A 15,032-nucleotide genomic window follows, 5' to 3' on the forward strand; every position below is an offset into this window, starting at 1 on the left:
CGTCTGCAGGAATTAGGCAGATCCGGAAAGAAGAAGTGGTCACTCTGGAAACTCAGAGGAAGCCAGAGAACCCAGAAGAAACCCACATGAATACAGAGTGAACCTGAAAACTCTGCATACGCAGTAAACCGAGCCCATGACCATGAAGCGGCATCACTGAGCAGCCTGCAGTATTTCATTCTCCCCTAAACACAAAAGGTTCGAAGCAGACTGCTTCGTTTCACGTTCGCCTGAAATTTAGGCCTCTCATGCAGAACGAATTCAAAGAGACGCTGGTGAAAAAGCCGCTCAGAACCGAAAATGGTGCAAATTTAACGTCTAGGTTAGAGGTCATATTACATACCATAGAGAAGTCTGACTGAAGTGACAGAAAGTTATTGTAGAGTCAATCAACTCCACAATGTGAAAGCAAGAAAGACCTGCCGTAGTCCAGCAGCTCTAATTTCCTGAACATGAACCTTTGCGACTTCCGTAGGAGATCCAAGCACAAGCCAAGCACATCCATTTCACGTAAATGAATGCTCTCGCTTTCCTATAAAATATTAATTTTTTTAGAGCAGAACTACCTGGAGAAAAGAAAGAAATGAAAGAAAAGCTTTAACCGAGAGCAAAGCATTAGCGAGCAGGTTATATCGCTATATCATGCTGACCCGCTTCAAATGATGAAGCAATTACGCCGAGCAAAGATGGTGTTCTTTATCACGGGGTGATGAGAGATGCGTTAGCATCACGACACTGCGGGAAGGCTAATGGCCTAATGAATGAGTGTACAGCTATGACCCTCCATGCAGAGAGCATCTTCAGGGCCTGCTCATTATTCACCAGTTAAAAGAGCCCACTTGGCCTTATTGATGTTGTTGGGATTTACACACAAGCCCATAAGCATGAAGAGCTAATGGAGATTTTTCTTTTCTTTTTTTTCTTCCCCCAAGATAACGTTATGTAACAAGATCTTACTGATACAATACATAAATTTGCTAAAAAAAAACATCAACCCTATACATTAGTTGCCATCTATTCCGATGTATACCTGGATGTTAATTTTCTCCTACATGCACTGCCACTTATCTGAACCACCGGTTGGATTCAATCAAAGCCGATAGCTGCTTTATTTTTTTTAAAGATATTTATTTATTTATTTTTTTTTGCTAGAGCTCAATATGACTAGCTGTAATGGATTGTGAAGGGTGTTTGGATTGCAGAGGTGGCAAACAGATCAGCTCTATAAGTACCACAGGAAAATTACTATTCATTTCCCTCTCGCTTCAGCCCTGCAATCACGCCAGGCCCTGAGAAAAACGCCAAGATTCCTGCAGTTTTCATTTGCGGAGTCAAAAAGACTCGGCCGTCGCGGCCAAATTAATCTGCGTAGTTTAGCCAGTGTGAATTGTACAGCCAGGTAGATTTGATTAAATCAGAGATTTGATTATCATGCACTCCTTTTCCCTGTGATTCTCGCTTACTGATTTTTTTTATTCTCCATATCCTCAGTTCTCCAAGTCCATGGTGCTGGATGTGTACAGTGATTACGTCAATAATTTCACCAACGCCATGGCCCTCATCAAGAAAGCCTGCTTATCCAAACCAGCCTTCTTGGAGTTCCTGAAGGTGAGTTGATCTCCTGTGTGAGGGTGGAAATTACTGGAGAGCCTTTTACATCTACAGCATTTTACAGTTTTTATCAACATATTTATTTTTTTATTGATTTATCCAATTTGTGTCCAATCCTATGCATTCTAGAGCAGGTTTATCTCACCCTGGGTGCATTACAGTAGCAGGAAGCTAGCATCAAACATGAAATATTCCATAATCCTGGATGTGCAGCTTCCTGTATGTTGTTCTACATCCCTTTGTGTGTTGAAAATTTAAAAGGCCGACTTTTTCCTCTACCCCATGGTAGCTTAATTCTTTATTGGAAGCAGACAAAAGGTAAATAAAAAAAACCCCCAGAAAACCCTGCTGCGAGTCAGTAACAGTAACAATCATGCAGTGGCTGGAAGTCTCATATGGTCTCAATGGGTCAAATTTGCAGTAAAAAATAAAATCCTACACAGAACCTTTTCGAAACATGCCCTCCGAAATGCAACTTCCTGTTTCAGAAGGAAATACGTTCAAATACAGAATCAAATCATGGTTAATAAGCTCTAATATCTGTCTATAATAATCTCATGCTTGGTACACGCTTGAAGAATTTCCTGGTGATCATGAGAAGAAGAAATTCTCTTATTCTTTTGTTTTTTATTTTTAATGATATTGTGATATTGATTGAAGATACAATCTTGTTAAGGGGTTAAGTATATATATATATATATATATATATATATATATATATATATATATATATATATATATATATATATATATATATATATATATATATATATAATGTTTATTTGCTAATTCTATGCTAAAAATTCAGCCTTTAATAGCAAAACGCAAGAAAGAATTAAATGTTGTATAAAACGTTATATTATTGTATGAGATTTTTTAGTGTTAAAATATATGATGAATAAAATGATCTAGGTACATGTGATATTTAGTCAATAATTAATTAGAAAACCAGTTGATTAATGGATTGTTTAATTGTTATTATTATTTATCAAGTATATATTTGAAACACAATTCTTTGTGCCAAGTTTTGCATTTCCAGTGTGACTGTATTTAACACCAAATTAATTCAAAAATAAAATAATTTTACAATAAGCACAGAAAGTTCTTCAATAATATTTTGGCCCAACATTTCTGGATACACAGTGGGATTAGTCCAAATTCCCAAAAGAAAGGCACTAAAACAACATTGACAACAGCGATTTAATCAGTTCTATAAACTAGGAGTAGTTTACACTGATGTGTGCTAAATTCCCAGTCTGAAATGAGCTACAGATTTCACCAGGTAGACTAAGTATTTAATCTAACACTGATAACCAGCGCCGCCGTTCCGCTCACGATCCACACACCCGCAGCACCAAACAAAGAAACACCATGCTGATTAGCATCAGCGATAAAAACCAGAGCAGAGCAAACATCCTCCATCTGCACCAGAATTAGGGATTGATTTAAAGGGAAAGGCAGATGGATTTTGGACAGACGGGAAGAAGCAACTCGGACAACAGCTCTAGCAAACAGGAGAGCAAAGAATTTTGGCGGTGAGGGTAAAAAAAAGACGCCAATGGATCAATTATCGTGGCAGAAATTTGTGAAATAACAACCCGTCATTTTAATATTCGGGACCTGCTCTCAAAACAAAACATAGGTAGAGTCAGTCAAATATGATGTTTTTGAAGTTTTTGCAGGGTAAGATTAGATTTTACATTCTCACCATTGATTTTTTAGCACATTTCCAAAGAAGTTACTCCAAAATAAAAAATATAAATCATTATAAATTTTTCAGAAAAGATTTACTTATATAAACTGCCACAGACTAACAAATAAACCAAAGCAGAGGAAAGTGTAAACAAAAAATGAAGAAAAGGCTAAATTTAAATAATATTTCAGTATAAAAATAATATTTTATGTATAAAAAATTATTTATTTTATAAATTCATAATTTCATTATAAAATGAAAGTTTTATATTTAAAAACATAGTTAAAAAGTATACATGATAAAAGTACACAGTAGAAATGAAGTCATTATAGACTTATTATTATTATTATTATTATTATTATTATTATTATTATTGATGATGATAATAATAATAATAATAATAATAATAATAATAATAATAATAATAATAATAATAATAATAATTTATTTGAATATTTTTTTCTGGGAAAAAAACCCCAGAGAAATTGTAGACTTTATTATTATTATTATTATTATTATTATTATTATTATTATTATTATTATTATTAATCATAATAATTTTTCTGAAAACTTTTAATTAAAAAAATTGTATTTGCCAATTTCTATTATTATTAAAATAATAATATAGGACATGTGTACATAAAATAAATAAATAATTAATAAATAAATAAATAAATAAATAAATAAATAAATAAATAAATAAATAAAGTAAAGAAATATATTTTTACATATTTATAGATAACAATTTTATTACAACTTATACAGCTGTATTTATGTTTATACGTCTGTCCCCAGTCCACAAAGCAGAAATGACAAATGCACCAAGTAGAAATGCAGTCACATCTCCAGCACCTTTGTGGTTTTGAAACCACCACCTTATTAAAAATGATTCAGAACTCAAGACACAAAGTGGACTGCACTGAGTGCAGGATCGCTCTGTCTCACATTCACAAAAGCAAAAAAATAAAATAAAAAATCGCAAAAAGCAAACTTTAACGTTCTCTTATCCTGCTGAACTGCCACAATCTCTCTGGTCCTTGTGGAGATGACTCGGCTGTTTTTGAGAAATGCGAACCTCTCAGATTTCTCTCTCTATTTGTTTTGTCTGTTTACTTGTGCAAACTTAATAAAACACACCAAGAAAAAAAAAAAACTTTTCGAAGCTGGATGAGATACTAACAGGTCGCACAGCGAGATGTGAAACAGGATGCTGTCGTTTACATGAGATAAATAAATCATCCTGCATATTTTAGCGTGTTTCCATTGAAATGTGTAAATACATTTTTATCCAGAGCGACTTACAATTTATTGCATTTTATACAACTGGGCAATTGAGGGTTTAAGGGACTTGCTTAGGGGCCCAGCAGTGGCAGCTTGGTGGACAACAACCTTCTGATCAGTAGTCCAACACCTTAACCACTAAGCTCCCACATCCTACATAGTGGACTCAAGAGAAAAGTGTCATCAGTATGTTTCTACTAAAGTTGAAAAAGGCAAATGAAGTGCAGGGGTTAAATTTGTGGAAGCCATTTTGACACCATTTCAACATAAAATAGTCTTTCTTAAACAATATTCTCAAAAAATGAACCTCTCTATAACTATTCTCTCTCTCTCTCTCTCTCTCTCTCTCTCTCTCTCTATCTATCTATCTATCTATCTATCTATCTATCTATCTATCTATCTATCTATCTATCTATCTATCTATCTATTTATCTATCTCTTTCTCTATGTCTCTCTCTGTGTGTGTAGAAAAAACAGTCCTCTAGTGTTGACCGGATCACTCTATACGGTCTGATGGTGAAGCCCATCCAGCGTTTCCCTCAGTTCATCCTCCTCTTACAGGTTAGTGGGTGTAAAATAATAACTAATAAAATGATAATATATTTTTGCTCTTCACAATCATTATCATCATCATCATCATCATTACAGGACCTGCATTAGAAGATCTGAATGATTTAGAATAATAATGATAATAAATATGACCTTAATTTAGGAATTTCTTGCAAGTGACAAATCCTAATCTAGGTCACTGTCGTGTGTGTTACTAAGCAACTGATGACGAGTTATGGAAATGACATAAACACATTATTTAAGCTAGACAAATAAAAGCCAAATGATAGAAAAAAGGAGTGATTGAGTGACCTTGTTCGAAAAAGAAAGGATATTTTCATAATCTACTTCAGCAGGGTCAATAACCTTGATAATATTTTTTTTTGTAATAAGCTGACTATTTAACTTTTTTTATCATTATGAAGAAATTCTACACCATTATGCTAGTAAATGTTAGTAAGCTAGTTAATACTATTCTGCTCAAAACTTTTATATAAGAGATCAGGACATCATTCTGGTGTCAGTGGATCAACTATATAACTATATAGTTACTATACTATGGTGTATATAATACTATAGTATGGTAAGTGTAGAAAGAAGAGGACATAGAGCACTTTTTACAGGAATTTGTACAATGCTTCTGCCATATTTTTTTACTAAACAAACATAAGATCAAATAATTTGTTTTAAGATTTTACATTTCAGTAATCGGTTTTAGTGTCTAAGTAAGATATTACTGGGTTTGATTATAACAACACTAAGCCACAATTTACTAAACTGTGTGTGTGTGTGTAAACCCATAAAAAAAAAAATTCACAAGCTGATTTTCTGTGAGCTGATTACGAGCCAAATAACACGTCCGTTTTGCATATTTGCTTTGCTTTGAAAATACAGTTTGGAGGTGATTTGTAGCTAATAGTCTAAAATACAGGTTGGAGCTGATGCTGATTGATTCATTTAGCACCCACAGAGCGATTTAGCATGACTGAAGAGCAGGTATTAAATTTGTGGAAGCCCTGTTTCACCACCTGAAGACCAAATAAAGCTGCTGTTTTATTATACCATTGTGGTAAAGACATACACTGTATTGCCAAAAGTTTTGGGACACCCCTCCAAATCATTTAATTCAGGGGTTGGGCTCGGCCACTTAGTTCCAGTGAAAGGAACTCTTAATGCTTCCGCTTCATACGAAGACATTTTGGACAATTTCATGCTCCCATCTTTGTGGGAAGAGTTTGGGGATGACCCCTTCCTGTTCCAAGATGACAAAGCAAGGTCCATAAAGACATGGATGAGCGAGTTTGGTGTGGAGGAACTTGACTGACCTGAACAGAGTCCTGACCTCAACCCCATAGAACACCTTTGGGATGAATTAGAGCGGAGACTAGCAGACATCCCAAAACCTTTGGCAATATAGTGTTTATATTCATATTTATTTATTTATTTTTATATTATATTTGTCACATACCTGATATTACACAGTAGGACAAATAGAAATTCTTTTAATAATAATAGTCAATTTACAGGTTAAAAAAAAAGACACAAATAAGATCCCATTAATTAATTAATTAATTAAATAATTAAATAAATAAATAAATAAATAAATAAATAAATAAATAAATAAATAAATAAATAAATAAATAAAAATAGCATATAGGATATGCAAGGAAAATATTGCAATAGAAAAATAAATATATACAAAATAGCTGAATATTGTGATTGGATCTGAATATGGTACAGTTATGTGGTATGATTATATTATATTATATTATATTATATTATATTATATTATATTATATTATATTATATTATATTATATTATATTATATTATATTATATATTATATTATATTATATTATATTATATTATATTATATTATATTACTTATATTATATATTACTATGGCATTTGAGCCATTTTTATATTCCAATTAATCATCTTTAAACTTGATGTAAATATAAATATGTGCATTTTAGAGTCGATTATATACATTTGACACATATCACAGCCCCAACGATCAGGCCACGCCCCCAAGAGCCCATCTAAAAGCCACACACTAGCTAGTGTGAATGCAGTGGTAAGTAACTTCGGGATGGTTTGTAAGGTAACGATCAGAAACTCCCAGTAATCGATTCCTCGGTGTAAAATGAACCCGAGTTGGAGTCTTTCTCAGCTGTGTACTCCTCTCTCTCGGCCTCTCCATCTCTCTCTGCCTTGTTTTATCCCTGAGGAATTGGCCCATACAAACTGCATGAATCAACAATGAATAAGCAATCTCACAGTGTCCTCAGCAGAGACACGTCTCCCTATTTCTCGCTCTCTCTCTGCATATATATACGCACACCACACACACCAAATGTCAGCGAGGAAAGTGGATCGACATCAGAAATATCACAGTGACCTACTCAGCAGTGAGGTCTCCGATGACGGTGAAATGTCAGTGTTGCTGCGTTTTCTGTCAGCGCCGGACTTGCTTTAGGCTTTTTTTCCCCCTGCTTTCGGGAGCTGGGATCCGAGCCTGTGCATTCGTGTGTGTGTGTGTGTGTGTTCTCGAGCCAAGGAACTTCATTTCATACCTCAGTAGGCATCGATTAGCCATGAATATTTGAAAGATAACTTTTGAAAGCGAATAAGGAAAATTCTTCCCTCCAGCATGGGTGTGTTTAATCACACATTAACTGGAACCAAACACAAAAGGCTTTGACTTTGAAAATGTCTGGAATCGGCAAAAAAATTTGCTTCCGGGTGTGTGTGTATGTGTGTTTTTCAAACTACCATCTTGCGCATATATATATATATATATATATATATATATATATATATATATATATATATATATATATATATATACACACACACACAAACACACACCATATGTTCAAAAGTATGTGGACACCTGACAGTCCTTCCACATAGCAGACTATCTATGCATTCTTTTCCAGCATAACAAATCCCCTGTGCATAAAGCAAGCTCTATAATTAAGGACATGGCTTACCAAGGCTTCATGTGTCCTGCAGTGAGACTGACATCCTGAATTTTGTTTTTGAAATGAACCGGAGCATCAACTGCACCCTTGACTTCCTCAACATCTCATTAATGCTTTTATAGCTGAATGATCACACACCCTTAAATCCACGCTCCAACATCTAGTGGAAAACCTTTCCAGGAGAGTGGAGTGCATTATAACAGCAGAGTGAGGACCGGGTCCATATTAATGTCCATGGTTCTGGCTCTGACTCCAACCCCTAAAGTTGGGATGGGCAAAGAAAGAATTTCACTGTGCTGTAATGTGTATATGTGTTAGAAGCAGGAAAAATTAAAAATGGGCAAGGGTAAGGATTTGAGCGAGTTTGACGAAGGGCCAAATTGTGATGGCTAGAACACTGGATCAGAGCATCTCCAAAACTGCAGCTCTTGTGGGGTGTTCCCGGTCTGCAGTGGTCAGAATCTATCAAAAGTCCTCCAAGAAAGGAACAGTGGTTAAGTGGCGGCCAAGGCTCACTGATGCATGTGGGGAGCGAAGGTTGGCCCGTGTGATCTGATCCAACAGACGAGCTGCTCAAATTGCTGAAGAAGTTAATCCTGGTTCTGATAGAAAGGTGTCAGAATACACAGTGCATTACAGTTTGTTGGGTATAGGCCTGCATAGCCACAGACCAGTCAGGGTCTCCATGCTGACTAACAATGGGCATGTGAGCATCAGTACTGGACCACGGAGCAATGAAAGAAGATGGCCTGATGAATCACATTTTCTTTTACATCACGTGGATGGCCGGGTGCATGTGTATCGCTTACCTGGGGAACACATGGCACCAGGATGAACTATGGGAAGAAGGCAAACTGGCAGATGCAGTGTCATGATTTGGGCGATGTTCTGCTGGGAAACCTTGGGTTCTGCCATCCATGTAGAAGTTACTTTGACATGTACCACCTACCTAAGCATTGTTGCAGACCATGTACACCCTTTCATGGAAACAGTATTCCCTGATGGCTGTGGCCTCTTTCAGCAGGATAATGTGCCTTATATGTATGTATGTATGTATAATGTATGTATTTAAGAGAAATAAGTCTCTTAAAGACACCTTATTGGCCAGTGAATATTTTTTTTTTTGCTCTCATTAACACACACACACACACAGAGCTTTTGTGATGATTATCACAGCTCCAGTGGCACAGCTTTTTGATAATGAGTCCCACTGGGTGCACAATATGCTGCTCTCCTCACACCAGGCACCCGAGCTGCTCCCGTAGGGTTTCCGTCCATATGTTCTGCAAATGGTACACAAATTACCTAAAAGTCAGGCAAAAGGGGTTACAAATCAATGCGTGTTCAATCCATTAACCGCTACTGTGTGCCTATCTTGAAAAACACTAATGTCTTACAGTAAGCCTTTAACTCATGCCATAACTCATGAACGGCTGGATGCCTGCTTACTATCCATGAAATGAAAGAAATGAGACGAACCAAATAACACTTATTTAATCTGTGAGGTTTATTTTTTAAAGTTTTAAAAGCATTCTGTTGATTATTTTCCTATAACAGCACATCCCAGAGAGTTTGGTTTCTTTTACAGTATTCTAAAGCAATCTGTCAATGATTAAAGCATTTGTATGTAAGGGATTGTTTTCAGATTCTCCAGCCGTCTGTCTGTCTGTCTCATTAGCATCTCATTGAGAGTCTCATTAACATCTCAAATACGAGTGCTTAAATATTTTCCGGATTTATCTCGAATTATCAGCACATTTAAACTGATGAAAAACTGATTAGATTTTGGGATTGATCCAAACAGAGTCAAGGTCTAAACTCAAAGGTCTGAAACATTTCTTCCTGTTTGAAATGTATTTCTAACATATTTCAGGCATACACACATACTAGGCATACTAACAAGGGGGACGAGATGTGTTCTACTCTGAATAGTGTTACTCTGATTTTCACATCTGGCTCGTCTGGAGTGTTTCTTTCAGAACTTGGTGCATTTTCTTCCTTGATTTAAGTTCGTTTAGACAAATAAGGTCACATGCTCAGATCCACACCAGGCCTGGTTACAAATGAACTCTTGAGCTGTTCTCTTTTGCTGAGAAAGCAATCTGACCCAACAAAACCAACCATTTTATAATGACGTATAACGGCTTTTCTCCAAAACTGGTAAACTTCAACAACTTCGTCCTGGATTCCTTTTCAAACTGGTAAATTATAATGACTACGGCTAAAAGGAAAGCCGTGATAAGCTCAGCAAGCTCCTGATTATTGATCTTTTTTGATGGATGAGCGCTACGACTGGAACGTAAGCAGGCGCAATCTGGCCAATGAGAGGACAGTTTACTCACATTTCTCGGAGAAACACACTGTGGTACGATTTTGAAATTTTGATGTGCGATTTACAGGGATATACAGCCACCCTAACTCCCCACCACCAACACCAGCCACCCCACACACAACTTGTTTCATGGACGGGCCACACCATTAAACATAACAATAAATGGATAAAATGTACAGTATGTCATAACTTGCTGTAGTACAACTGGAATAAAACACTGACATGTTGCTATAGAAACATAATCGATTTCAGGATGATAAAAGTAACCCATCGTTGATCTTTTTCCTATTGTTAGTGTTTAATTCCCTACGAAGCAGATAACACTTTATATATATACAGAATACTACAAAAATCAATTAATAAGTTACTGTTATTTACAGTATTTTAACATCATTACATATTTAAACATTTTTAAACACCATTCCTTAGTGAATCATCTCTCTCTCTCTCTCTCTCTCTCTCTCTCTCTCTCTCTCTCTCTCAGGACATGCTGAAAAACACTCCTAAAGGACATGTGGACCGTTTGCCCCTGCAGTTGGCTCTGACCGAGTTGGAAACTCTGGCTGAGAAGCTGAATGAACAAAAGCGAGTGGCAGATCAGATCACAGAGACCCAACAGCTCGCCCGCAGCGTCAGTGACCGCTCACTTAGCAAGGTCTGTCTCTCTCTCTCTCTCTCTCTCTCTCCCTTATGCTCAGTGATTCTTTACAGTGCAACTCAAAAAGATGCCAAAATCACCCTTAGATTATGGTGAGGCAGGCTGACATTAATAGCAACACAGCCTCAAACAAATTTAAATCGAGAGGCTTTTACACTTGACTTATGCTATAGGCGACTATCTTGTGAATTATTATACTAACCCTGTAATTTACATCAGTTCAGACTCAACAGCATACAATCTTCCAACGTACAGCCTGGCAGCTCGTTCTGACCGGTTTTTAGATGCACAATAGATTACATCAGTCCATCACAAAAAATAATAAAATAGCAAAGGAGAAAAATTTGAGTCTAAAGACTCCTACACCGACTTCCTCTCACACACTCAAAATCTTTCAGATATATCTTGCAACAGAAATGGTTCTGTACATCACAGACACACTGTCTGCACTTTCTGCAGAAATATAATTGATTTTGTTTGGATTACTTGGAATAAAATAAGATTATGATGGCCGCAGAGTATTTTTTTAAAAAAAAACTGAAACAATTTGGTGTGGAAAACATAACCATGGCAACCCTAGTCAGTAAGTAACCCTAGTCAGTAAGTAACCCTAGTCAGTAAGTAACCCTAGTCAGCGAGCTCCTGATTATCGATCTTTTTTGATGGATGAGCGCTACGACTGGAACGTAAACAGGTACAATCTGACCAATGAGGGGACAGTTTACTCACATGTGACTCGGAAAAACACATTGTGGTAGGATTTTGAAATTAAAATAAAATAAATAAATAAAAAAATAACAGATTTTAAAAAATCCTACTAAAATTCTTTATAATCTTAGGTGAAAAGTTATTCATGCGAATTTCTACGAAATCTACGAGCCTTGTCCCTCATATTCGTTCAAAGTTTTGTAACATCAGATATGAATAATCACCGAATTATCTGAAATATTACATATAAAGCTGTAAACAGTCCTCCAGTCATGAAATATTTTAATAATACTAATCGTACAACTTCCTCGGAGTGGCTCAAAGGCTCGATGATCGTTCTAGGTGATAATTTGCTCCATTCATTCGTATTCACGGAGCAGATTTACAACCTTCCACCTACAGGTATCCAAATATCCCGTTCATCATGAGCGCATTGTGAAATAACACACATTAGTTCTGATGAACAGCACTCATCAGTGGCCAGCCATGGGTCATTATTGGTCAGGAACACACCCCGATCTCAATGGCAGGGGGGATTTCTCAGCTATTATTATGCTCATAGAACAACCCAGCTGCTGTAGATGTGACCAAATGCAATGCAGGAAAAGAGAAATTAAGGAGTAAATGAAACATTTAATTGTCAAGCATGACTTCCACCCTCTCTCTCTCTCTCTCTCTCTCTCTCACTTCCTCTGCCTCTCTGTCTCCATTCTAGTGACGATTCTTGTACGGAGTTTCATTTAGTCGAGCGAGATGGGCAGAATTTCAATGTGTTTCTATTAGCCCATAAGCGCTCAATGAAATATTCATCCTTTGTCGTGCGCTATCTGAGTTACTGGAGCAAGGCAGCTAAAAACGGTGTGTGGGAAGGTTCGGTGTGTCACCCTGTTTAACACACACATCATTTTCTCATTGCTGTTAGTCGCACACACTTACACACTCACACACACTTATACTCGCAATACTGTATACAGCACATATTACAGCGCTCTAACTCCACAGGAGACACTTTCTGCCTTTGCTTAAACCTGTCTTATTAAAAAAACATGGATGTGTGTAATAAATGCATAATCGGATGTACACGTGAACCTCAGCATCGTTGAGCTCGAAAATCACTGTTCAGAAAATCCCACAAACCATCATTCTTTCACCAGCCTCCAATTTAAAAAAAAAAAAACAACAACACAGCTCTTGAAGAAAACGTACAAATCTTTACATCTGACACTGGAGAATCCTTCCATAAATACTGTAAGATCTCCTTACAGAAAACATTACTGTATTTTTTATGTGAAAAGTCCTCAGTTCAAGTCCCTAAAGTAATGATAACCAATACCAGAGCACTGATATACACCTGATTTAAATTCTGACCAATCAGAATTGAGAATCTGTGAGGTTTAACATGTTGACAGTATTCTATTATTCTTTATCATTTTCAGGAAAGTAAATAATAATAATAATAATAATAACAATAATAATAAAAATGAATCGACATTTTCATACACTATATTGCCAAAAGTTTTGGGACACCTGCCTTTACCTGCACATGAATGTAATATGGAGTTGTCCCGCCCTTTGCAGCTATAACAGCTTCAACTCTTCTGGGAAGGCTTTCCACAAGGTTTAGGAGTGTGTTTATGGGAATTTTTTGACCATTCCTCTAGAAGCGCATTTGTGACGTAAAGTAAAAAAGTAAAAATACTTTTTTTGTATTTAATCAGAAATGTTTGCTGAAGTCTTGATCACTTTTAATGAAGGTCTAGGGACCTGTACGTTATAAAGAATAAATAAAATTCCGATCGGAAAATTTGCTGGGTAATTCGTTCAAAAATGCAAAATTTTGAGGTGGAACATGTGTCACTGTTTTACTTGGACGTTTTTTTTTTGGTTTTGTTCAGTTTGTGTTGATCAAAACGGCAGCAAAGCAAATTTTCAGATGGAAAGAGAGTTTCTGGTACTCTTCTGTTGTCTGGATGTGTTTATGACAATTCCTATTACTATCATAAAGGGAAACTCCACCCTGAAATGTGTTTGTCTTGATTTGATACAAATTTATGGGTCGATTCTGAGGAAAACTGCTCAAACTGCTAGAAATTATGAGAACGGGATATATATCTGGGTTTGATTGAGCAGAAAAATATGACTGACATCTAGTTTTAAGTGATTTTAGGAAGCAACAGTACAGAATAGTGTTTAGAAGGATATAATTTTTATCTAATTACAATCAGGCTTTGCTTTAAGCAACAGCTTCTTTTCTCACTTACTATTTTCCTGGAATATTTTCAGCATCATCTTAATGAGAAATCCGACATAGAAATAATGGAGACATCGGTGCAAATGTTGGACTCGGGATCTCAGAATGCGATGCTGTTACACTGATTTACTTGATGACTTCAGAGATTTGGCTCAGCTAGTTAGCGACCTATGAGATGATGAGTGTGATGACACTAATGGCGTTATTAGCATGAAAATTTTGAATATAATGAGGTGAGAGAGCCGGAAAAGACTAAAGCGCATTGCTCTCTTTAGATAGAGATCAGTATGGAGTCAGACTGCATCGTAGGAACAAATTAAAAAAATACATTTCCAATAAAGATCACACTGATTATATTTAATAATAAAAGATTGATATGCACGTCCATCCGGATGGATTGTTCCTTTATAAGATACTCTGTAAGTTAAACAACTCAACTAAGTTAAATAACCTCTAAAAGGCCCAAGATGTCGAGTCAACATTAACTTCAGGAGCGTCTACAGGATATTGTGCAATTTTCCTTTAAAAATGCTGATTTCACCTGTTTATAAATGTAAACTCAGGCAATGAAATACTTAATATTTCACAACTGTAATGTTTGATTTGTTGTGTACACACTGCAGTTTATGTATGAGGAGAACTCAACAAGGGAATGTTAAAAACAGTATTAAGAAGCAGGAAGAGTGTGGAGTTCAGCTCTTCTAATTTTTCAATGCATTTCAACAAAGACTCAGCCGTCTCTCCTTATTCCCTATAGAAGCAGCAACTCATTTTGTCTGATGCGACGTTGGACCGTTGCTCAGGAAGGAAAACAGATGCATTATTTATAGAACCGTGCTTTTGAATGATCAAGCCAAAGCACACAGTGTTTGTTTGAACTACGGAGCTGGCAGCCCACTTACTGCTAAAGGTTTATTGGTATTATGTGATGAGGCTTGATAACACAGAATCCAAGCGTAAGG

At 36.2% G+C, this 15,032-nt stretch overlaps 1 protein-coding gene across 5 annotated transcripts in view; it reads left to right on the forward strand.

The window, feature by feature from the left end:
- arhgef10la (Rho guanine nucleotide exchange factor (GEF) 10-like a) overlaps positions 1 to 15,032 on the forward strand; it is a 170,483-nt gene that overhangs the window by 34,769 nt on the left and 120,682 nt on the right. For all 5 annotated transcript variants that reach the window (XM_058373473.1, XM_058373476.1, XM_058373475.1 and 2 more), the window contains 3 exons: positions 1,492 to 1,608; positions 5,054 to 5,146; positions 10,938 to 11,108. In XM_058373473.1, coding sequence (XP_058229456.1) covers positions 1,492 to 1,608; positions 5,054 to 5,146; positions 10,938 to 11,108 — 381 coding nt within the window. The remainder of the gene's footprint in view (positions 1 to 1,491; positions 1,609 to 5,053; positions 5,147 to 10,937; positions 11,109 to 15,032) is intronic.

The sequence above is a fragment of the Hemibagrus wyckioides genome, linkage group LG21 (assembly GCF_019097595.1).
Source record: "Hemibagrus wyckioides isolate EC202008001 linkage group LG21, SWU_Hwy_1.0, whole genome shotgun sequence".
In the NCBI taxonomy this organism is placed as follows: domain Eukaryota; kingdom Metazoa; phylum Chordata; class Actinopteri; order Siluriformes; family Bagridae; genus Hemibagrus; species Hemibagrus wyckioides.